Raw genomic sequence first — 25,036 nt, forward strand, 5'->3', positions numbered from 1 at the left:
AACCCAGCAAGGGAGGCAGGCTGGGCTGCTTCTCCCCATTACAGAGAGGAGAAGACTGAGGCAGCGAGGGAAGTTCCTGCTGCACACCAGCCTGGGATGTTTACCTGCAAAACTGGCAGCAGCACCGAAAGTGCAGCAATGGGCTTTTCAAACTTGGCTTAGTTACAACCAACTTCCACCACCATACACTTCATGAAAACTTCAAAAGAGATTTCTTAAAAAATTCTTTCTTTGATTTTATACAGATTTCAAAGGACAACCTCTACTAGTGGCTCAGAGACCCAGAAGTGAACAAGAGAAGTGAATACCTCGGTTAACCAGGTGACATGGGATTCTGGAAAGCAGGAAGGTGGGGCCCCCAGGCAGGCAGTGGAGAGTTTATGCCTCTCTGCTTCTTCACGCTCCTTCTGGATGCCCCTAAGAGCTCATTACCTGGAGGAGGCGAAGGGGAGTGTGGCTGGGGAGGCACAGGATGCAGGGCCTATGTGTGCTTCTGCATGTAGGGAAGTTGAGCTGCCAGGCCTGGGTGGCAGGTGGCATGGGGGCCAGCTCAGCTCACCTGTTGCTACAGAAGGTGAGTGAGGAACCCGCATGTTCCCAGAATCCCTGCAGGCCCTAGTCTCGCCTGGGCCAGGAGGCCTAGAATTAGATACTTTCTCGGATGGAAGGAACCTTGAAGGTTTTCAAATCCAACCTCCAATTTGATAACTTTCCCCACCCCCAGCATAGCCTCTGGCTTTGCTTGCTTACCTCCAATGATGGGGAACTCAGTCTATGCCTGGACAGACTGAATTCACATTGGCACCCTGTCCCTTCTACCCCCTGGTTCTAACCCTGGGCAGAAGACAGCAACCATGTTTGCATTTCTCCATGGTGGCCTGCAGGGACCTTCCCATGCTCAGGTCCTACATCTCCAGCCTACCATCCATGCCCCAGGCCTCGTCCCCATTCCCTCCCTATGTTGATCAGAGTCCACCTCAACATTCAGGGCTGGAGCAGCTCCGGGGCCTCCAGTGTTGTGTAGTCAGTGCAGAGGGAGCAATCCTGCCACCATCTCCTCTGGACCATGTGCCTTGTAGGCCCAGCCCAAGGTCCCACCACCCTAAGCTGATGGCCGCCACAGTCCACCTGTCAGCCCTGCTCAGATCACGCCAGCCCCCGCCCATCACTGTGCCCTTGCCCTGGGATCTGAGCACCAAGGGCAGGACCTCAGGTATCTTGCTGGACCCCCAGTCAGGGTTGGTGCTCCCTGAGGACGCAGGTGCACCCTGAGCGCCCTAAGTACTTGTCTCCACGATGCACTTGAGGAACATGGTGTCGTCCTTCACATAGGCATGCTTGGGCGACTGCAGCCTGCTGAGGGGGAAGAAGAGCGGGCAGCCGCTGGCCACGTTGGTCTCATTCTGGGGCCGCTGGAAGGAGGCAGAGTTCAGGTCAGGCCGGAAGGCATCAATGGCATGCTCACGGTTGTTCTGGTCCAGCAGCATGAAGGTGACCTGCAGGGTGGGGGCAGGTGAGAGGCCGGGCCTTGGGCAGTGCACCAAGCAGCTCAGAGCCAGGTCTGTGTCTGCCACCTGCGTAGCCCCTCTGACCTTGAGCTCAGGCTGCTCAGGAGTCAAAGAAACAATGTAAGGGCCACACCTGGTTGTCCTGTGATTAGGGGTCAGCCATTCTATCCAACAGGAAGGGGAAATCTGGATGCCACAGTCCATTTTGTTGGCTGTTGGGGGCTAAAGTTGGGACTAAGCACTGACAAGAAGCGGACTCATAACCTGTAATGCCCTTTCCTGCTCTGCGATGTTGGATCGTCAACTACGCTGGAACCTCCCCGGTAAGGTAGGGGGGCAAGAACAGACAGGCCTCCTGCTAAAGGGCTGTCAATCAATGCCCGGAAATGTGCATGGAGCTGTGTCTGCACAGGGCAGATACATGTACCCCAAGAAGCTGATGATCTCAATGACACAAACCCTCTCCCCTGGGGCCAGTCACGGGAATGCCCATCGGGACATGAAATGGCTTCCCTTCGCCCACCATGGTGCTTCTCAAACTTGGCTGCACTTAGAATTCCCTGGGAAAGTTTTAAAAATCATGATGCTCAGGCCTCACCGTTTCCTGTATGAATCTGAGTCATTGGTCATTTTAAAAATCTCCCCAGCAGGTGTGGGAACCACTGACCTACTGACTCAGATCCAGACCATCATGGCACTCCCACTCTTTTAAACCTTTTTAATAGATTTTAGATTTTAGAGTAGTTTTAAGTGCACAGCAAAATTGAACTGAAAATAGAGAATGAAAAATCCTCTGTGCTCTGCCTACTCATCCCTCCCCCCTCAACCCCTGGCAACCACAGGTCTCTCTACTGTCTCCATAGTTTTGCCTTTTCTAGAATGTCATATAGTTGGAAGCATACAGTACGTAGCCTTTTCAGATGGGCTTCTTTCACTTAGCAATATGCATTTAAGGTTCCTCCATACATTTTCAAGGCCTGATAGCTCATTTCTTTTTATCACTGAATCATATTATATTCCATTGCCTGGATGTCTCAGTGTATTTATCCATTCACCTACTGAAGGATATCTTGGCTGCTTCCAACTTTGGGCAATTATGGATAAAGCTGCTATAAATATCCATGTGCAGATTTTTGTGTGGACCTGTTTTCAACTTATTTGGTAAGTACCAAGGAGTGATTTCTGGGTCACACGGTAAGAGAATGTTTAGTTTTGTAAGAATCTGCCAAACGGTCTTCTAAAGTGTCTGCACCATTTACATTCCCACCAGCAATGAATGAGAGTTCCTGTTGCTCCACATGCTTGTCAGCGTTTGGGGGTGTTGGTATGTTGGATTTTGGCCATTCCAATAAGTGTGCGGTGGAATCAGCCTCCTTCCCTTTTTCTGAAAATGCTGCCAGTTCAGGTTAGCCCCACAGCGCCTCCTCCAGGAAGTTTTCCTTATTCACCCCACTGTGTGAATTTCATCTTCACATGCCTCCCAGTGGTGTTGGTCCAGGCATTTTTGCCCCTGGATTATGATGCTGGAGGGAGCCTTGGCTACTACATATGAACTCGGGCTCCTGTTTTATAAGAGGGGAAATGGATAACACAGAAAGGGCAATGGACTTGCCCAGGTCACCTGGCAGTTCACGGCGAGACCAGGACCAGGACCCAGGTTTTCCCCAGCCCGCTCCCATTCTCCCCCCCCCACCCCAGCCATACCTTGTTCCGGAAAGGCCACGGCAGCAGGGCATCATACTCCCCTTTCATGATCACGATAAAGAGCGACAGGTGGGTCTTCTTTCCCGTTCCATCCCCATTCAGGTAGAGCCGAAGGCACAACTTGTAGCCGTACTTGGACGTGTAGAAAGCTGAAACGCAGAAGCCAGAGTCGGCACAGAGGCAACTGGAGCAAGCTGGACTTCGCAGATAAGGAGCTGGGACCAGCGGTTAGGCACGCCCAAAGTCACTGGCTCAAAACCGAGAAATCTGGGGTTGAAGCTAGCATTCCTCTAGATTATATGCAGTCCAAGAGGACCCGGATCTTGGAGACCAGCTAGCCCAGTGGCTGTCAACTGGCCATCAGAATCACAGATGGCCAGGCCCCACCCCCGGAGATGCTGACTCAGTAGTGCTGGGGGAAGACTGAGAATGCATGTCTGACAGGGGATGGGAACGCTGTTGGCCCTGGGACCACATTTTTTATTTAACCGACCTGCATTTGGTAGTTGGGAAGCAGAGCCCAGGGAGGGGAAGTGTGCTGGGGGCAGAGCCAGGATTAGAGGCCAGGCTTCCTACTTCTATCTGCTGCCCTAGGCCAAGTGCTTGCGGTCTCTGGGAGGCTGGGGGAGGGTGGGAAGCTCCTAGTTCTGCCAGGCACCCTTGGCAAAGGCTCCTGAGGGACGAATCACCCCCTGGTGTCTAAGCACAGGGACCTGTGGGTTCTCCACCTGGGCCGCTGAAAGGGCCATGCAGTGTGGGTTCCAATGGCTGTCACCACAAGGGCTCCTCTGGGAGTGGTGACAGTGTGGGAGGGCCGGCAGGAAGGGGTGGAGGAGGGATGGGCTGGCTGTCTGACTCATCTCTGCCCCTTACGTTTTGATAGAACAGGAAGCCAGAGACACTGTTTGCTTTGTCCCTCTTTGGAAAGAAGCGAGGAGAAAAAGCCGCGCTTTTCTTGGAGGTGAGTCCACCCCACGAAGGGGGCTCCCCCCGCTCCTTAGGAAGGCGGCCTAGCTTTGGGACCCAGCCCTGCTCTGTGGTGTGGAGGAAACACTGAGCCGCTCTTTGCCCCAGCCCTCTTGCTCTTGGGTACATCAGATGTGGTGGTGGAAGGAAAGGTACGAAGCTGGGGCAAAGGTGACAGGTCATTCAAATTGTCACCTGAAGAAATCCTTAATGACCCACCCATTTACTTAGACACAGGTGAGTGAGGCACACCAGTCTGAGCACTTTATACACAAATATACACATTGTTATAGAAACAGGTGTCGATTAATGAAGGGAAACATCTACCGAGTACGTGCTTTATGCAAGACATTGTACCAGGCCCTGGGGCCCCAGAAATGAATAAGAGCTGCCCCGATATTACACAATATTCCCTGACGCACTGCCCACAGTCACACACTTAGTCCTCCACTTGTCCTATTTCAGACCACTGGCTCTCTGGGGCCATTGGAACCCATGCTGTGTGGCCCTTTCAGCTGCCCAGGGCCCCGTGGTACTTACCTGTGAGAATCGTCCTCTGCATCCTCTCATTTGCTCTCTCTTTCACATCTGATATCCACACAGTCAATAACAATTTTACCCCTATCTTCAGAATGTGATTGACATTAGCAGGTGTTAGGCGTGCCCAGTTCCAATAGCCCGCGCGCTATGTGGCTGAGCCAGGCACCTACCTGCTCTGTGGTCTCAGCATGCCAAGCGCCTGAATGGACACTGGCCTAACTGGACACAGCACGGCTCTCACAGAGCTGGCTGTTCCCCCTGCTTGTTTCCTGGGCCCAGTGGGGCCTGCCTCCCCCAGTGGGTCTCTGTGCTCCTGGGGAGGTGTTACCTGGGGAGAAGAGGCTGACAGTCCTGCCGCAGGCCGACTCATGGCATCGCCTGGTGACATTGGTGATCTTCCACAAGAAGGTGCCATCAAAGGAGGCCTCCTCCATGAGGCGCAGGTTCTGCTCCAGCTTGCCCAGGGCCTGGTCTTTCTGGGCCAGTGTCTGCTGCAACTCCACCACCTGTGGGGAAGCCCATTCAGCCAGGGGCACCAGACCCGGCTTGGGGAGAGGGTGGGGAAGGTGGGCTATGGGGACAGATCTGCCCAGAATATGCCTTCCTGACCATGTCACCCTCAGGCATATGCATCTGTCCACCTGTCCTTGCACGCACTATCCCTCCTGCCTGGAATTCCTTTCCCTTCCTTCTCCACTGGCCAACTCCTATTCATCCGTCAGGAACCTGGCTCACACAGCCTTTCCTCTGGGAAGCCTTCAACCACTGCCATAGCCCAGTTGGTTTCTCTCTCTCATCCATGTTCTTACAGAGCCCTTACAGCAGTTAGATGAGATACCTTTTTCTGCCTTGCTTACCTAGTGGTCTCCCCCACCGAGGTCTGGGCCCATGCTCATTTTCTCTCTGTGTCCATGCCTTTCACAGTGCCTGGCATGTAAGACTAGAGCCAGGAAGTTTGTTGGTAAAAAGACATAGTCACTGCCCTCTGGGAGTCCACCTTCTAACTGGGGGAAGAGTTTCGTAACTAAAGGCTCTACTTGGTCACTTGAGCCCAGTGCCTGGCCCTTCTGGTAGGTTTCCCATTGACATTTGAAAGAATACAAATTTATTCTTGGGTATTCTCAGTTAGGGAAGTCAGGAGTGGAAGTTAGTGTTCTTAATGAAATTGAATCCCTAAGGTTACCGATGAGAAAGTTCAAGTCCTGACAGGGAAAGTGACTTGCTCAGACCTGTACAGCAACTTAATGGTGTAGCTGCAACTAAAATTCAGGCCTAACTTAACATGAGACAGTGATATAATGTTGCTGAAAAATAAGAAAGAAAAGACAAAAGCAACATTAACATGGTGACTGGTTAAATTAAGAAAAGTATAAGCTCTGGAACAAAGGAGGATACAGTCCTGCTCAAGCAAGAACTGTCAGACAAGTGGATTATCTGGAGTTGATCTGGTACCACCACTCTGAATGTTTGGAATCCTTTAGAGACTGAGCCAGAGCATATGAGAACGGCACGAAACAGTGTGCTGTGATGAAGGGGTGGAAGTACCAGAGGCATTTAGCCTATAGAAGGAAATACTCAGGTAGGATATAATCACTGACTGCTCATCTCTGAAGGGCTTCAGTGGGGACTAGAAGGCAGATTTGTTTTATGGACCCTAAGGGCCAGGGCCAGGAACAATGCAGGGAAGACACAGAGAGGCCAATTTCAGTTTAGTAAAAGGAAGACCTTTCTAATAGTGAAGAATGTCCAGCAATGGAGTGAGCTGCTTGCGGAGGGAGTATCCTATTACAGGAGAAGTTCAAGCAAAGGAAATGAAGCACAGGCCGGATGGGGGTGGGGGGCATGTTGACCTTGACTATAACTTCTGACTCAGTATTCCTCCCAGAAGGTCTTGGGACACAGGACACAGACTTTCTGGTTGGGGCGTGACTGCTCTGAGCAGGGAGAATGCTTAGGAGGAAGGCAGGTCCACTGGTCTGGAGACAAGATGGGTGAGCGGGGAGCCCCTGGGCCAGCCTTGAAGGCAGCCTCGCCTGTCATGCGCACCCTCTGTTCCAAGCTCAGGATGTGCTCCCGGTCCAGCTGGCTCTGGTGGATGGAGGCAGCCAGGGCCAGGTGGGAGGCCTCCACCTCCTTGTTGAGGACGGCCACGATGTTCTCAAACACACGCAGCTTCCCCTCCAGGTCGGCCAGGAGCTTCTCCTTCATGAAGTGCTGCAGGGCCAGCTCCTCCTGGCTCTCGGAGCAGGGTGCCCGGTAGCAGTCCACCTCGAGGTCCCCAGCCACCTCCACGGCCGCCTGTAACTGCAGGTCTGACAGATTCTGTTCCAGGGCTATGGGCCGGGACCCCAGGCCAGAGCCCAGCTGGGCTTTCCACTGTTTCATGAACCCCAACAGCAGGTTTAGGTGGGTGGCCTGAGAGGTGGCCTCATGCTCCTGCATGAACTTTGGGCTCCCCTGCCAAGAGAACGGGGATGATCAGTAAACACAGAGAAGGTGGAGGGAGTACCAGGGGGCAGTGGAGGTCCTGCCACCAAAGGTTCCCAAAGAAAGTTAGATCCATTCACCCAGCAAAGGGGAAGTTGCCTTGTGTGCAGGGAGAGGAATTCAGAGAACCCTGACATCAGACATGCCCACAGTGAGCCATGGGCACCGCAGCCTCTACAGCAACAATTCTGCCCTGAGCACAGTGATGGTTCAGGACCATGGAGAGAGGCACGGAGGGGGGTCATTACAGTGATGCTACAATGTTGAGATGAGATATTCAGAACTTTCCTGAGTACAGAAATGATTTACTAATGAGATTTGTTGCTTGGGATAGTCGTTAATGTCAGGGACATCCAGAGGAGTAGCTTGATGTTGTGGGGAAATCCTGGAGGGGCTGAAGTGGGGAGAGCCAGTGGTCTAGGACTGGAGCGGACTTTCTCACACTCACATGCTTACCTTGAAGAAGCAGCCAACACCTGCAAAGGGGCACTCAACTCCATCTACTGCCACCTCCGGGTGATCCTGGAAATAACAACACGTCACTGGATGTTATGGGTGTCCTGGTGGAGACCACTGGGGCTCTCTGCAAAGCACCAGGGTCCAACAGGGCGTGAGCTGGGCTGGGCCACATGGCTTTGCACATGCTGTGCCTTCAGCCTGGCTGACTCCTTTCCACCCTTTAAGTGCCAACCCTTCTGTGACCCTCCTTCAAAACAGGATCAGGGCCCCTGCTGTGATCCTGGGAAGCCCTCCTACGTCTCCTGTCAGGACATGATCCACACAGCCCTGTAATCAGTATTCACTCTTTGGTTGTCCCAACTGGTCTGGAGGCTCTGTGAGGGTCGCAGCTGTGTTCCCAGTGCTGAGGGCAGGGCCTGGCGCAGAGGAGACACTCGGGACATGCCGGTTGCATGAGTGAGCATCTTCTCCCTCCTGAAGCTCATGGGGACGCTCCTCACAATGCCACCTGCATCACTTCTTGGCAATCCATCCTTGATGGAGGTGTGCCTGCCCTGCACTGCTCTCCTGGATGACACACAGCCTGAGGGCAGGGATTCAGAAGGGTCTCGGTACTCAACAGCAACTTGACAATACTATTAACCCATCTATAGGTCTGAGGAGTTTACAAATTGCTTTCAGGGTCACAGTTCTTTCTAGGGCCCCTAACAACACTGTGGGGAAGGCAGGGTAGGTTTTTCATTCTCACTTTACTGATGAAGAAACTGGGGCTCACAGAAGGGAAGGGATTTGCCCAAGAAGGAACAGAGAGGAAGCAGCAGCATAGCCCCAGGGCTCTTTCCACACCACATCACTACGGATGACCCCCGAACAACACAGGTTTGAACTGCATGGTCCACTTATATGTGGATTTTTTTCAATAAACACTGGTACCATTTTTGATCCGTAGTTGGGAGTCTGTGGATGCAGAGCGCCAACTGTATGCATCGATTTACACCATTTTATACAGGGGACTTGACTATCCATGGATTTTGGTATCCACAGGAGGCCCTGCAATCAATCCCCTGTGGATAACGAAGGACTACTGTAGTAGTTAAGTGTTTGGGGAGTCAAAGGTTATACACAGATTTCCGGGCGGATGGATGGCTCAGTTGGTTAGAGCGCAAGCTCTGAGCAACAGGGCTGCCAGTTCGATTCCCACATGGGCCAGCAAGCTGTGCCCTCCACAACTACAGTGAAGACAATGAGCTGCTCCTGAGCTGCCAGTGAGCTCCTAGGCAGCCGGATGGCTCAGTTGGTTAGAGTGTGTGCTCTCAACAAGGTTGCCCATATGACTGCCGCAAAGGATGGTGGGCAGCGCCCCCTGCAACTAAGATTGAACACGGCACCTTGAGCTGAGCTGCCAAGGGGCGGCCAGATGTGCCCCCCGCAACCAGACTGAAAATGATGACTGGACTTGGAGCTGAGCTGCACTCTTCACAACTAAGATTGAAATGACAACAACTTGACTTGGAGCTGATGGGTCCTGGGAAAAACACACTGTTCCCCAATAAAGTCCCGGAAATACACACTGTTCCTCAATAAAGTCCTGTTCGCCTTCTGTTCCCCTTCCCTAATAAAATCTTTTTAAAAATAAAAAAATAAAAATAAAATGTAATTATACTTAAAGTATTCAATATGTCAATAGACTTTCATAAAACTTGCGAACTAAATGTAAAATTTAAAAAAAAGAAAAAAGTTATACACAGATTTTATAAGGTGTGGGAGGGGGTCGGCATCCTTAACCTCTACATTATTCAAGGGTCAATTGTATCTCTTATCAAGAGCAAGCCCATGCGGGACTGGGAGAAAATTTTTTCCAAAACATATATCTAGAAAGGGCTTGTGTTCAGAATATATAAAAAACTCTTACAATTTAGTAATAAGACAAACAACCTAATAAAAATAGGTAAAATACTGAACAGGTACTTCACAAAAGGAGGTATACAAATCACAAGCCCATGAAAAGATGCTCAACATCACTAGTCATCAGAGAAATGCAAACTATAATGAAATACCACACTGTCTACTCACTAGATGGCTAAAATAAAAGAAAGACAACACCAAGTTTTGGTGAGGATGGGAGGAATTGAACTATATTAATGTTGCTAGTGGGAATGGTATAGCGACTTTGGGGAAAAGAAATCTATGGAAGTATCTCATAAAGTTAAATCATACTTACAAAGTAACTTCCTTATAAATCATGCTTATAAAGTTATCATACAAACCACACATTCCACTTCTAGGAATTTACCCAAGAATTGAAACATATGTTTATGTGTGTATGTGAAGGCTCGTAGCAGCTGTGTGAATAAATAGCTCAAACTGGAAGAAATCCAAATATTCATCATCTGGTGAATGGATAAACAAATTATGGGTTTTTTTTCTAGAACACTACTCAGCAATGAGAGGGGCTGAAACATGACACGCGATAACATGGAGAAACCTCAGAAACATTACCCTAAAGGAAAGAAGTCAAACACAAAAGACTACATACTATGATTCCATTCTTGTGTGATTCTAGAAAAGGCAAAACGACGGTGACAGAAAGACTAGTGGCTGTCTGGGGCTGCAGCTGGGGGAGGCTCACCAGGCGTACAAGGAAGCTTCTTCTGGTGCAGAAAAAAACACTCACCATGTTGACTGAAGTGGTCTCACAATTTTATAAATTTACCGGCATTTATCAAACTGTACACTCAAAATGAGTGAATTTTATTGCATATAAATGATGTCTTGATTTTCAAAGATTTTTTTTTTAACGAATAATCTAATGGTGCAAAATGGAAATTTGGATTAAAAAAAAAGAGGGGAGGACAGAGGTCTTTTGGGCTGAGCAAATACAAAGCTACACTAGTTATCATTCTTTAAAAGCAAAATAAATGAGAGCTGTGGGCTTAATGAGAATGGTTGGCTTGGGACACAGAAAGCCCAGCAAAGGGCCACCCCCTCTTCTCCCCTCTACCCAGGGGCTTTCAGCACAAGTTGTTCCCAACAAAGAATCGAAAACAGATGTTTCATTGGGGCAGCCTTGGCAGGGAGACCGCACTGGCTTTGGAAAGTGTGCAGTGACGCAGCCTCTTCCAGCAGGTAGCTAGCTTCCTGACCTGTGGGAACAGCAGAGGGATTGAAGCTAGGTGAGGACCTGGTTCCTGGTGAATGGACTCAGGCCCGAAAACTCCCTCCAAGTCCATGATTCGAATCCTCTGCAGCTCTAAGCTGGAAGTGAGAGTCATGGGAGGGATAAAAAGGTAGAAAAGATAAAACGGTGGAACTCCAGAATCACCCCGCAAGTGAAAGGGCATGTGTTTTTTGGGCAGCTGAGCCTTCACTGGGATGGTGCAGTGAAAAGCCTGTCGAAGGGTGGGAAGTGCTCTATGGATGTTAGGGTCCTCCTTGTTGTGATGTGTGGATGGGTGTGGGCCGTGACCAGCCTCCCACGGCTGACAGAGGAGGGCAGGGGTCTCCCCATCAGTTCATCAGTCACTCACTCCTCAGGCTGCCACAGGAGTTAAGGGGGTGGGCTCTGGAGCCAGCCTGTCCGGGTGCAAAGCCCATTTTGGTCACTTCACATATGAACCGTGTGGTCCTGGGAGGGTATTAACCTGTCCATGTCTCACTTTCCTCCTCTGCAAAATGGGGATAATAGAGTTATTGTGAGGATTAAATGAGCTAATACATGTAAATTCTGGTGTTAGTTACCTATTGCTGCTATAGTAAAATGGCTTAAAAGAACACAAATTTATTATCTTACAGTTCTGTAAATCAGAAGTCCTCACATGTCAGGTGTCAGCAGGATTGTGTTCCTTCTGGAGAATGCAGGGGAGAATCTGTTTCCTTGTGTGTTTTTTTCCAGCTCCCAGCAGCCACCTGCATTCCTTGGCTCATGCCCCTTCCTCCATCTTCAAAGCCAGTAGCACAGCATTTTCCCATCTCTCTCTGACTCTCTCCTGTCCTCTCATGAGGACCCTTGTGATTGCACTGGACTGACCTAGATAATCCAGGATAGTCTCCTCATCTCAAGATCCTTAATATCATCACATCTGCACAGTCCCTTTGCCACTGTTATGGGCTAAATTGTATCCCCCCCTTCACTGACATGTTGAAGTCCCAACCCACGCAGGAATGACCGTATTTGGAGACAGAGAATTTAAAGAGGGAATTACATTAAACCAAAGTCATTAGGGCGGACCCTAAAACAGTATGACTTGTGCACTTATAAGAAGAGAAAATTTGGACACAGACATGTAGGGAAGACCATGTGAAGATGCAGGAAGAAAATGGCATGGGCATCTACAAGCCAAGGAGAGATGCCTCAGAGGAAACCAACCCTGTCGTGAAATTCTTGCCTGCAGAACTGCAAGAAAATAAATTTCTGTTGTTCATGCCACTCAGTCTGTGGTACTTTGTCATACCGCCCGAACGGCTACGTATAGCCATGGAAGGCAACATGTGCCCAGGTTCCAGGGATTAACGTGTGGTCACCTTTGGGGAACACCATTCTGCCTAAGGCAGTACTCAGTAAGTGTCAGTCGTTATTAGTAGTATTCCTGTGGATTAAGCACTGCCCTAGGGACACCTTTTTTCTCCCCCAATGTCTGTCATATACATGCCTCCCAGTTAATCCTCATATCTCAAACACTTAATAATTCATTCTGTAAAAGCCCATTTTCCCGTTGGATTTCCTTGGGCTGGTGAGGAGCCTCCCTAACTGTGTTTTATTTATCCAGGACCAATGCGTTTTTGCGTGCTATCTCACAGGATGCCTGCAATCGTCCTTTGAGGCAGGCAGGCTGGGATGACCTTCACCTTAACACAGATGGGAAAACTGGGTGACTGGCTCGCTTCAGGGCACACCAGGCTTGCACACTTGAGGAGCTGGCTGAATCCAGGTCTTCTGTCCCATAGTTATGAGACCTTGTGAGGGCTCGCTGCTTTCCCTGCACCTGTGTGAGCACTGCTCAGTCAGACCTCATGGTACCGTGAGGAGGAGGTCGGGCCTTAGTGGTCCTGCTTCTCCTATGTAGGTGGGAAAGCCAAAGCTCAGGGATGGGCAGTGACTTGCAGGAGGCAATGCACGTTCAGGGTAAAGGAGAGGTAGAGGCCAGGGGCCTGGGGTCCATGTCCAGGGTCCTTCCTCCACACCTGGGAGTCCTTGCTTTGATCAAACAGTAGCCTTGCCTAAAAGCTGGGGACTGGGGACAGGAGAGGGCATCAGGCTGCAGCTGCAGAGGGAGGCTGGGGCATCTGTCCTGGGCCAAGCCTGGTGTACGTCTGCTGCCACAAGCACCCCTATGAGTGGCCTCATTGCTTCAAACTGCTAAAAATGAAATTCGCAGTGGAATTTCCTCTGAGGAGGAAACAGAAACAGAGAAAACAAAATCTCAGCCCTGAGGGAACACTTGTCCTTCTGTCTGCATGCAGGAAGTCTGGGGGGCGGGGGGTGCGCTCCCAACTACCCTGCTGACCTGGCCCTTTGTGACGGGCTCAGCAGAGTCCCATCGAGGGGCCCCCACTCAGGGACCTGTGGGTCTCTGAGAATGTGAGTGTGAAGAGGGTGCAAGGAACATGACAGCCTCCTCTGTGAAGCCACTGCACAGAACAGAGGGTCTGTAGCGTGCCAGGCACTGCCCACACCACTGTGCTGGGCACAAAGACCACCTGAAGTCTTGGATACTGGAGGGGCTGTTTCTGCTCAGGTTTCAGCTGGTGCTGAGGCAGAAGTACTCTGCTGTGACAGGGCACACCCAGCCAGTCTGCCTCTGCTCACCAGGTCTTGCCCTCCTCTGGACCGGGGACAGTTTCCTCTCTGGCAACCTCTGCTCAGCTCAACTGCCACCTCCTCCAGGAAGCCCTGACTGATTCTTCTGGTTGAAAGTGGTCATGCCCACTCCTGTTTTTCCATAGCATTTGGTGGATTCCAGCACTTAAGGTTGACTATGTTATTTAAACCTTCATAAAACATTTGGGGGTGATGTGCCATTTGGAGGCAGCAGAGGAGAAGATGCCACCAGCCTAGGAGGCAGGAGTGGGAGCCTGGCTTTGCCTTCCCCTGCCATATGACTTTGATCCAGGCACACCTCCTCACTGAGCCTTGATATATCACTTCATGGTGAAGTAGAGATATCACAGGATATCACAGGATCAATGAGGTTATAGATGTGACTGTCAAGCTCAGAAGGGTAAGGGTTCGGGAGTTCATATCTAGGCAACACACGTCAAAGGACATAGATGTGTAGAGACTGAGGACAGACTCCAGGGATGTCAACATCTTTCCACACATGAGGTCGGACAATTAAGTTCATGAACTTGTTGCAAAGATGTTGCTAACCTTTTTTTGATATCAGAGGGATTATTCATTATGAATTTGTACCAGCTGGACAGTTAACAATGTTTACTATTTGGAAGTGCTGAAAAGGCTGCGTGAAAAAGTTAGACGAAAACGACCTGAATTTTTTGCCAATAATTCATGGCACTTGCATCACAACAATGCACCAGCTCACATAGCACTGTCTGTGAGGGAGTTTTTACCCAGTAAACATAAAACTGTATTGGAACACCCTCTCTACTCACCCGATCTGGTCCCCAGTAACTTCTTTCTTTACCAGAAGATAAAGGAAATATTGAAAGGAAGACATTTTGATGACATTCAGGACATCAAGGGTAATACGATGACAGCTTTGATGGCCATTCCAGAAAAAGAGTTCCAAAATTGCTTTGAAGGGTGGACTAGGCACTGGCATCAGTACATAGCTTCCCAAGGGGAGTACTTCGGAGGTGACCGTAGTGATATTCAGCAATGAGGTATGTAACACTTCTTCTAGGATGAGTTCGTGAACTTAACTGTCCAACCTCATATGTAGGACAGCCTCAGAGGACAGGAGGCAGACTGACTTGACTTTTGTGGCCTTAAGAGAGACGGGCTTCAGCTCAGTACAAACAAAGAGGAAAATGGTACAATAATCAGAGTACCCCCTGGTGGAAGCGGTCAGTTCATGGAGGAAGGAGCTCCCTATCACTGGAAGGACATAATGTCACCTGGCAGGAATCCAGTACAGAACGGAAATTGGACTAGACAGCTTGACCTCCTATCATTTTCTGATTCTAGAATACATTAAGGCATTATTGTAAGCCCCTGGCAGTAGATGCCAGCTTGCTTTTGACCTTGAGTGGCCTCAGAAGGAAGAGAGAGAAATAATCCCATTCACAGGGTCTCAGGCAGACAGAATTGAATGTTATTTTCCAGCCGACAGGTCGTCTACTACTTCATTGTCACTTCTACAGGAAGGCCATTCCAGGCAAGAACCAAATCTCTAACTAGGTCAATAGTAATCCTTTAATATCTGCTTCTTACATTACCTAATCGGTCCATGGCTCTGAGCACTTCTCGGAGAGATGCTAATCTAATGACATCAGAGGATGAGGACAAACTGATAAGCAGATGGCATGGAAAGTGTCTGCTAGGATGGGCACCTTTGGACTTAGCTCAGTTGGTCTCTGGCCCCGCCCCTTCACCCACCTCCATTTCCTAGGTTTCCCCAGATGCACAGACAAACTTCACAGTTACCACATATGAAAGTGTTGACTTATAATCAGCTGCTTTTCTTTGGTCAAAAGTCCCCCAAAGTTCCTATTAGGTCAGGAGCTGGAGGAGTCCCTGGTTTTTCCACTCTGTGGCTTTGTGCAGGAGTCAGTCCACTGGTTCATCCTGCCTCCCAGCTTTCCCCTGGGGGTGCAGTGATGACCACATCAGGCGGGGAAGCCAGGGGTGGAAAAAGGTCCTGTGCTTGCCTGCCCCCTAATGTAGGCAGCACTCCCTCCCACCCTGCAGCCTCTTACAGTGCCTGTAATGCCACCATTAGAGTCCCTTCATTGGGGTTAAGGCAGCAAGTTGCAAACTGTGCTCTGCTGGGCCCCAAGGTCCTCAGGGGCAAGGCAGAAGAAAGAAGTAGGGTAACTAAGAGAACAGGGTTCCAGGCTCTCCTTTAATCAGAGCACTGCCACCGTCATCTGATTTCATGTTAACCAAGATGAATTAAAACCACTGGATTAAGAGATATTAAAACATCTCTTATCTATGTTATCAAAGATTTGTACAATGACTGTGTATGAATTTTGTTAAGAGGCAAGCATAACACAAGTTAAAAAGCACATTCAAGCAGGCAGGGGCCGCAGGAAGCATCTAGCCCATGCCCTCCCTTCTGCAGGTGGAGCACAGTGGCCCAAAGAGAGAGTTGTGGGTCTGCTCGTGTCTCATGCTTAGTCCACAAAGACACCCAAACAAGGAGGCTCAGGAAGTTATTCCACGGATCAGTTTATCCTATCAGCTCTCTCCATGCCGTGGAGTGAAAATTCTGGGAAAATGCTTTGGAGCCTTATCATCGTTCCCTTGAGGGCCTGTAGGGGAGGGGCTGATGAGAAGGGGATGGGTGAGCCCTCAAAATCATTTCTGGGTGGGGCAGGAAATTCCCCCAACTCTCCGAAGGAGAGGAGGCAGAGAGAAGGGAGAAGGTGGAGACTTGCCTGCCTCTGGTTCCTACAGATGGGAAGGACAGCGGCCCTGCCAGCCATTGGCTGGTAATTTGGACAACAGAAGTCCTGAAAAGGTCTTGCAACTTAGCTTCTTCACTTTGCAGAGAAATAGGCACAGGAGTCATCTCGGCCATGCAATGATTTACACAGAGCCATCCCTGGACACCAAGCTCCTGACCCCTGGGCCGCCGCAAGCGGGGAGCTTTGGATGAAAGGAGATGGTGCCTCAAGTGAGGACAATGGGGGGCTGAGCAGCAGTGAGACCCTGGTCACTGGAAAGCTCTGCACTGAGATTCCCCAGTGGGTGTCAGGGCCTCATGTATAAGATAAGAGGGTCAGATTTAGAGCAGTCATTCTTACAGCTTTGGACTCATGGATCAATACAAGTTTTATTTACTTTTTTAAACTGGGACGTTAACATAAAGATTGTCATCTTTTAATTTTACCAAGTAAAGGCTTTACCCCAAATCCTATTATTTACTATTACTATCATTTCATTTATACAAAGACAGATAAAGGAAGAGCATAAATCTCAGAGTAAAGATTCTATACATGGAAAAAAATTAGTTTTATAAGAAACTCACTACAATTTCCTTATTTTTATCATTGTGTAATGAGTTGGTGGGAATAGACCAGTTCTGGTCAGCACTGGGCTCTACAGTGACCTGTGAGTGTCTTTCCAACCCAGAAGGGCTGGGTTCTAAACTGTGGGGTCTGAGAATGTCTGTGGCCCCTCCCATTTCCAAAGCTCTCTCTTTCCTGGAGCACAGCTTGGCAGAGCCTGAGCAGAGAGCTGAGAATGACCTCTCCCTGTCTTGAGGGCAAACAGGGCAGGAAGAACTCTCTAGATCAACAGTTGGCAAACTTTTGTTATAAAGTGCCAGACAGTAAATATTTTGGGCTTTGAACCTTCTGTTGAGACTCAGCAGCCATACACAATGCCTAAGTGAGTGGGGGTAGCTGTGCACCAATAAAACTTTATTTATGGACACGGAAGTTTGAACTTCATATAATCTTCATGTGTCACAAAATATCATTCTTCTTTTGATTTTTTTCTTAATCATTTAAAACATAAAAACCATTCTTAGCTCGTGGGCTTGTACAAAAACAGGTGGCAGGCTGGATTTGGCCCGAAGGCCCCAGTTTGCGGACCCCTGGTCTAGACTGTTGTTCTTATCCTGAATCTGTCACAGATCCTCCAGGTGGCTTTGGGCAAGTGGCTTCACCAATATGTTGTCAATCTCCTCACTGCTTACAAACCAAATTCACTCTAGACTTAAGACAAGGAGGGAGATGCCTGCCAGGGATGATGCAAACAGCTGCCAACTTGGCCTCAACCTCGACAAATGGAGAATAAGGACAAATAGCGTTTCCCGGCTGTGCCAACGTACCTTCTCCTGAGACAGAAGGCTTCCTGGGCTAACAGACTGGGGGTCATGTCCTCTGCATTTGGCACAGATCGGATCCTCGCCGTTCCTGGGTACACACGGACAAATCCAGCTGAGTGAGGCATTTTCAACTCCCAGGCACCAACCTCCATCCTGATAGCTCCAAAACCCTTGCCCAGCATGACATCAATGAGCGTGCGGGTCCACAATCCCAGACCTACCATTCCCAAACCTTGAAAGCACTGGGCACCCAATGTCTTCCTGTAGTTTGCAGTGAGCTTCTTTGGCAGCTAAACCTGACCCTAAGTGACTGGGGCTATTATAATCCCTACTTATCCCATTTAGTGTGAATATTTATGTTTCACTGCAGAAATACTGATAGGCTTGATTATAAGGTGCTGCTCCAATCCCCACTGGAAGAACTGCGTAGTAAGGCACTGACTTGCTTTTCTGAAATCTGAACAATTTCTGCATTCCAAAATTCATCTGAGCCAGGGGTTCAGAGAAGGGATTGTGGGTGTGTGGCTCTATTTGCTCTTCTCAGCTTCCTCTATTTGGTTTTAGTCTTTTGGTTTTAGGAATTATAGATGATCATGACTGATTAGGACAAAAAGGCGCCTCAGAGAACACCCAGCCTGAGGGTCTTAACAAGGAATGAGTGTCACTCTGACTGGGTGACAAATGGGCCTATGGGCTTTTCCAAAGCTCCCAAGTGATTCCGGTCCACAGTCAGAGCCACGGTTCAGGCCCATTTTACAGGGAAAATGAATGAGGCCTCGGAGGACGTCTGGATTGGCCAAGGGTAGAGATGGTCAGGAGCAGAGCTGGGCAGAGCTCTTCACACGTCAGACCGGGGTCCCTTCGACAACCCCACCTCTGCCAGGTTTTGGAAGAATGAGAGGGAAGCCAAGAGGCCCAGTGCAAAAGCCTGAGATGAACCCAGAACAATCAGATTGATGGTAAAACCAGTCAAGCTTGGGCAACCCCACTCCCACAACCTGGCCTTTCCACAGCCACAACCTCTCCCTTCCTTTTCACAGCCTGCCACTGAGTCACAGCATTTGAACTTCTCAAATAGGCCTGATTCAGGTTTCCCATCTGAAGCTGCAAAGCCCCAAACAAAGGTCATGCTGAGTGGTGCAGGGCAGTTAAGGAACACGTGCCAGGAAACTGACCTGGGCAAGCTGACTTAATCTCTCCGTTACTGTCCTCATCTGTAAAATGGGATAATAGCAGTATTCACCTTTCCAAGGCTCTTTTAAAGATCCAAGGAAAGAGTACTTGGCACACAGAAGGCACATAATAGTTGCTTAAGGCAGGATGCTAATGATCATAGTGATGTCACACATCTCTGAGATATTTATATTTTAAATATACATATCTTTGTCCTCTTTAAAAGAGTTCTCAGCAAACAGTACAAGTTGATGTGTGATATTGTGGAAGGAGATACATTTGTATAGCAGTTCATTACTTCTATTCATTATTACAAGAACTTTTTGGAATATTATTGATTGGGCCTTGTAACAATCCTGGGAGGTAGAAAATAGCTTTATAGGCATTTTACAGACAAGGAAGCCGAGGCTTTGAGCCATGAAGTAATTTGCACCCAGCCACACAGTAAGCAAGGGCCTGTGGCCTGAGGCTGTCCTTCACCCTGGACGGCTTCCTGCTGTGGTAGATGACATCTGTCTGTGGCTACTTTTCCTTCCACCCATAGTCGGAGGGGCAGTGTCAGGAACTGCAAGGAAAAGTGTGGGGAAACTGAGGCCAGGAGCGGTGAAGTCACTCGCCAAAGCCTCCTATCAGGGGTCCCTCCCCGGCACCTTCTTTCGCCCCCCACCCTTTGCCCCTCCAACCCCTCACCTCACGTTCTCAGAGAGACAGGCAGTGCAGCAGAGAGCCCTGGGCTCTGATGGGTCCTGGCAGACGGTGGGGGGGCACCCAAAGGGAAACTCGTTCTCATCGGGGGCTGGGCGGGGGCTGCTGGCTGAGCCTGAGGCCATCTTGGGGTCCCACGTTGGCCAGGGGGCCCGACTAATCTCCTCTGCGGAGTGGACCAGCCCGGTGGAGTCTGTGCTGAATGAAGAGGTTAGTCCTGGTGTGGGCCACTCTCTCTGGTGAAGTCTGATGACTATCTTCTCGCTTATGTGGTCCAACGTCACAGCTGAGTCACAGCAGGAATGAGGCAGGAATTACCCTTTGTGGTGAAAAAAACCCCCTGGATGCTGACTGAAGCCTCTTGGAGTGTCCAGTCATTCTTTAGAGTGAGAGACAGCAGAGAACGAATCAGAGAGAAAAAACAGTGGTGTCACGGACTTTCAGGAACCACAGTCTGAGTCCCCCTGCCAGAGAACACCAGGCTGCCACTGGCTTCCTCCACTTCCTCCCTGGGTGACATCGGCAGAGAGAGCCACAGATGGGTGGACTTGTCTGTATTCCCTGGGACCTCCAAGCAGCCTGGAATTCCAAGCTCACTGCTTGGTGGAAATCCCCAGGGTCCTGGTGTCAGGTCCAGAAATGCAAGTTCCAGGCGTTTTAACTCTGCTGTATCCAGTGTCTTAGGTAAAAATCACTTCCTCACAGTGGGTCTCGGTTACCCCATCTGTAAAAACATGGAGATGCAACAGGTGGTCTCCAAGGTTCCTCTGTGCTCTAAGATTCTGGGACCCTGTGGCCAAGGCAATCAGAGGCAGGAAGAGACCTCCGCTGGCCCAGCCCTGCCCGGGCATTCCTCATCAGTCACCATGAAAACACAGGGCCCTCCCCTCCTTTCAAGTCCAAGACGTCAGAACCATATACTGCTCAGGGCCCTCCTCCCATGGCCCCATTCAGGAAGTCATGGGTGGGCACATACCCGGGACAGGCAACACCACTTCCTGGCCCTGAGGAGAACAAAGCTCTAAATAAATACAAGGCCACAGGGAGTCGGTCTTAGAGGCCAAGTGGGATGCAGATCCACTGTGGTGGGGGAACCTGGCTCCTGGTGCACCCACTGTGGGCTGGGCAACATTTTCCTTCCAATTCCATAGAGCAGCCTGCTGAGAATTCTGGGCCAAGTATAGGCTCAAAGAAGCAATATGCCTGGTCCAAAGTCACACAAGCCCTGGTGGTGAGACAGGATTTGCACCAGGTCTGTGGGACTCCACCTAGATGAGAGACGAGAGCTAGCCCCATGGGGGAGTCTACAGAGCCCAGCATGGCGGCCAGGCATGCAGCTGCTGTTTCCTCACCTATCAAATGGAAAAGATGATCCCTTTACATTTTTCTATCGTGCTGGGCTGCTACTAGGGGTTTTGCAAACTTTCACAGTGGTTTCAAATCATGGGCTATGAGATCTGACAGATCTGAGTTGGAATCCTAAATGGTGGACATTTACTAGCTGTGTGTCCTGGGACAAGGTCTTCAACGTCTCTGAACCTTAGTTCTGGCATCTGTAAAATGTAGATAATAATCATACCTACTTCACTTGACTGTTGTGACGATTAAACGAGATCATGGGTGAAAGTGTGGCATGGTGCACAGTCCAAATGTGTTGCTTGAAAGGCTCTGTCATTGTATTCTGATGGCCACAGCCCTTCTAGCTCAAGATCAGGGGAAAGGATTAAAATGGTAAGTTATGCTTATAGTGTTTCTACATCCATCAACTTTACTTGAGCCTCACAAGTGGGCAAGGCAAGTCAGATGTTGTCCTCTGACCCCAGATAAATTCAACTGCCCTCTTTCTCTGGAGTGCTACTGGGGCTGCCAGGGGCCGCTGGCATGGCCCCCTGGCACTGCAGTGTAACCAGATCTCCACACTCCCCTGGGCCAGCCCTGGCCTGGCCCTCTCAGCAAATGACCTTGAGGCCTACTTCCAAGAAAAGACAATCAGAAAGGCGCTTCCTTAACCACAGACCCTAAACTCGCAAACTTCCCTGCATCCCACCGGGTTCTTCCTTCGCTTGCATGGACAGGCACCCAAGACTTCTCTCCCCATCCAAGTTCTGGGTCCCTTTCTTCCCAGTGACTTTGCTCTCCCTTCTGTCTTCAATGTCTCCCTCTCTACCAGCAACTTCCCATCGGCCTGAAAATATGTATGTCCTAGCTGCTCCAATAATCAAAGTGAAAAATAACAGGTACTGCTTTCTAGAGCTGTGTGAAGCACTTATACAGGCACCACCTCATCTAATCTTCAAATGAACCTTATGAAGCAGGTATTGCCATCATTATCCCCACGGTATTACAGATGAGGGAACTGAGGCACAAAGAGGGTAAGCGACTTGCCTAAGGTCTCAGAGAGAGTGAGCGGAGATTCCTGAACCTAGAGCCTGTGCTCTAACCACACCCCGTGCTTTAGAAGCTCTTCACCCTCATCCCAAATTCCTCTCCCAGCTACATTCTGTTTCCCCTCACTGTAACAGAACTTCTAGAAAAGATTGTCTACACAGCCTCTCCGACTCCTCACTTGAGTGTCCACACAAACATCTCCCTAAGATTCTCAACTGTCGAGGTCGCCAGACGCCCTGCGCCTGTCCCAGTTTCTATTCAACCAGCCTTCAGGCCAGCCCTTGACACCGCTCTTGGCCCCTCCTCTCGCATTCCCTTCATCCCTCGGCTTCCCACAGCCCTTCCGTAACTCCCCCGCCCACCTCTTGGCTGCTCCTTATCTCGCTTTGACTCCTTTCTCTTCCACTCTGACCCTCCCTCGGTCCCACCTTCGTGTCTCCACCCGCGGGGTCAGCACACCTGGAGTCCCTCTGCATCATGCCCCCATCTCCCCAGCCTTCCACCTGTCTTTCGGGGCGACCCGGACCAGACCCCACTTCCCCTGGGAGTCTCCGTAGGCCGCCCCCAGGGTTGGATGCCCGGCTCTGCGACCCCAGGCCGCACACAGCACCCTGCCTCCCCGCTCGGTGATGCCGGATTGCCTGCCTGCATGTCCCTCAACCCCGTTAGTGCGTTCCCCGACCCCCACCCCCAGAGCAGGTGACTGTCGTCTCGTCACTGCCACCTCTCCAGTTGACTGCGCAGACTGCAGCGCCCGTGACCATTGAAGGATGAGCGAAGCCCAAGGGGAGCCCCGGGCCCGCAGGAAGGGCTGGGGCAGTGAGTCCCGGGTGGGCTCGGCAGTCGCGATTCCAGGTCCCTGGCCGCGCTCGGTGAGGCCTGCACTTGCGAGCAGGAGTTAGGGTGTCCCTGGCCCGGAGCGCGGGGGCGGGGGCAGGGGTACCGCTCGCAATCCCGGGGTGGGGTGGGGGCGGGATGGGGGCGGGGTGCAGTGCAACCAACCTCGGCATCGCGGCCGCCGCGGCCTCCCCGCAGCCGGGCGGGAGCTTCCGGTGGGGCACGGAGGACGTGGCCCGGGCAGCGGAAGCCTGGGAAGACCGGGGCGGGTTCTTGCAGCCCGAGCCCGCACCTCAGGCAGCCCTGGGGGTGGGGCCAGCGCCCCACTGTTGGGGAAACTGAGGCCCAGGGCAGGGTCTGTTCTCCCACTGGGGACTGACAGGCTTCCATTCTCCTCCTTCCTGCGCCGTGTTCCTGGGACAAATGAAAGACTCGGTAAAAAGTTCGCAGAATAAACGAATACAGACCTGGGACTTGAACCCCCCACCCTCATCTCCTGCCCTCCTGAAACCCCGCGTAGGGATGCAGAAAGCCATAGCGGAACCTCTTGACCTGCTTAGATTTGTGCAGAGCCTAGCACCGTGCCAGGTTCGTCCAAGCGTGTTGGGTTGGAACGGTCAGAAAAAGGATGGTACAAAGCGGGTCGAAGGCAGGGTGCTTGTACGAAACTGGATGTTTGAAAGAACACTTTCTGTTTTGGTCTAAACACACACACACACACACACACACACACACACACTCACACACGGCCTCTTATTCCTTATGAAAAGATACAAACAACCTTTATTTTTGCGAATTTGACAAGGCTCTTTCTCCATCAGACCTCTAATGTCTGCAGGACTGTCAGGTGAGGGAGGAGTGAAGCTGCCCATTTTGTTGGTTTGATTTTGTTTTGGTTACTTAGAGGCACCCATTAAATTCTCTTTCTGTATTAGGGTCCTATTTTTGTCCTGACACCCAACTGGAGTTGAGAACTGTGTTTTACTTCTTTGGTTTTTTAACCTGGGATGTGTTTAAGCCTACCACCCACCAAGGGCAGAGCGTCTTCCAGCTTCCCACTGGTGAAAGGACCTCTGGGTCCTCCCTGCAGCGAAGACACCTGTTTGGACAGGTCTCAGGGACCTCCGGGACAGGCAATCTGTGGGAGGTTGAGAAGCGTGTCCTCTGTGGGCCTTTCAATTCTAAGAGAAAAGGATTCAGAGTTTTGAGTCTGTGATTTAAAAATCCATTGATTCTCAGTCCACTCCATGCAGGATTTTGGACCCACAAAAGCAGTTCTCTAGTCCCCACCTGTCTCCCACCCACCCTGCCCTCTCTGCCCCAAGCCCGTATAAGTGAAGGCCAGGCCTCCTGACCTCACTCTCTTCATGTGCCACATCCTGTTTTCAGATTAATGAGCTCATTGGGTGGAAATTTACCAAGGGAAATAGTTTAATTTTGGAAAGTACCAAAAACTTATCTATAGTCACTCGGCTTATTTTGGGGGGCTCTTAAAATAGAGGGGGCATCACCGGACGACCTCTGAGCGCTCAGGGAAGAGCAAGCCTGCAGAAATCGAAAGCCAAGTCTCATGAGGCTGAACCTGACTCAGAAAGGAAATGAAACCCTTTGGAGACCACTCATTACTACCCAGGAGAAAAAAAAAAAAATTGTTTTTCTAAAAATAAGTTTAAAAAGAAAAGTAGTCCATGGGGCTAAGGTCTAAGACCTGGTGGTCTGAGCATGGGGTCAGGACTGAGGAACAAGAAAGCAAACGCCGGCAAGTAGGGAGTGTTGGAAGCTCAGCAGTCTCTCCTGCACCCACATCTCTGTTTGGTTGAATAGGCCCCAAAAGTCTTCCACTCTCCAGTTTTGTCCCAATCCCTCAGCTGTCAGGCTCTTGACGTTGAAGTTGCCCGCCTAGCCTTGTAGCCTTTTGAGCATCTGGCTCCTGCAAGAAACTAAGGACTGAATGGCAGGAGGACTCGGATAGCAACGTTTTGGGAGCCATTCTACACTGAAGACGGTAGAGCCCATGTGACCAGCTCTCTGAGTGTCTGACCACCTCCTGGCCAGCCTTTTTCCTAGAATAGAGATTTTTAATCCGTTATAAGATGCAGAATAGAAAAATGGTGAACACTAACAAGGCCCTGACAATTTAGTACTAGGATGAAAGGCCTTATGTCTCCCTTCTCTCTGCCCCCACCTGAAATCGCTAGTGATACTGGAGGCTGTATTTATATATATTGAAATGAGCACCAGATTAGGAGTCAGGAGACGTATGTCCTGTTTTATACCCCCTGCCACCAAACCAGTTGTTTGGGGAGGGGTTGT

The 25,036-nt window shown here is 50.3% G+C and overlaps 1 protein-coding gene across 4 annotated transcripts; it reads right to left on the minus strand.

Annotated features, from left to right (window-relative positions):
• Positions 1 to 208: 208 nt before the first annotated feature.
• Positions 209 to 23,105, minus strand: TRAF1 (TNF receptor associated factor 1). 4 transcript variants are annotated; one of them, XM_074330939.1, is made up of 9 exons: positions 22,611 to 22,836; positions 21,082 to 21,197; positions 19,484 to 20,222; positions 17,624 to 17,708; positions 7,662 to 7,727; positions 6,765 to 7,175; positions 5,047 to 5,224; positions 3,213 to 3,361; positions 209 to 1,496 (listed from the first exon to the last, which is right to left on the minus strand). In XM_074330939.1, exons 3-9 carry the CDS (start codon positions 19,621 to 19,623, stop codon positions 1,278 to 1,280), a joined length of 1,248 nt encoding a protein of 415 aa, XP_074187040.1. In that variant the 5' UTR covers positions 19,624 to 20,222; positions 21,082 to 21,197; positions 22,611 to 22,836; the 3' UTR covers positions 209 to 1,277. The 4 variants fall into 4 exon arrangements, with proteins under 4 accessions (XP_074187040.1, XP_074187039.1, XP_074187042.1 ...); XM_074330938.1 differs by having other exon boundaries at positions 21,078 to 21,197; XM_074330941.1 differs by lacking the exons at positions 21,082 to 21,197; positions 22,611 to 22,836 and adding an exon at positions 22,889 to 23,105 and having other exon boundaries at positions 19,484 to 19,877.
• Positions 23,106 to 25,036: the final 1,931 nt, after the last annotated feature.

This window comes from Rhinolophus sinicus, linkage group LG04 (genome assembly GCF_036562045.2).
Source record: "Rhinolophus sinicus isolate RSC01 linkage group LG04, ASM3656204v1, whole genome shotgun sequence".
NCBI lineage: Eukaryota > Metazoa > Chordata > Mammalia > Chiroptera > Rhinolophidae > Rhinolophus > Rhinolophus sinicus.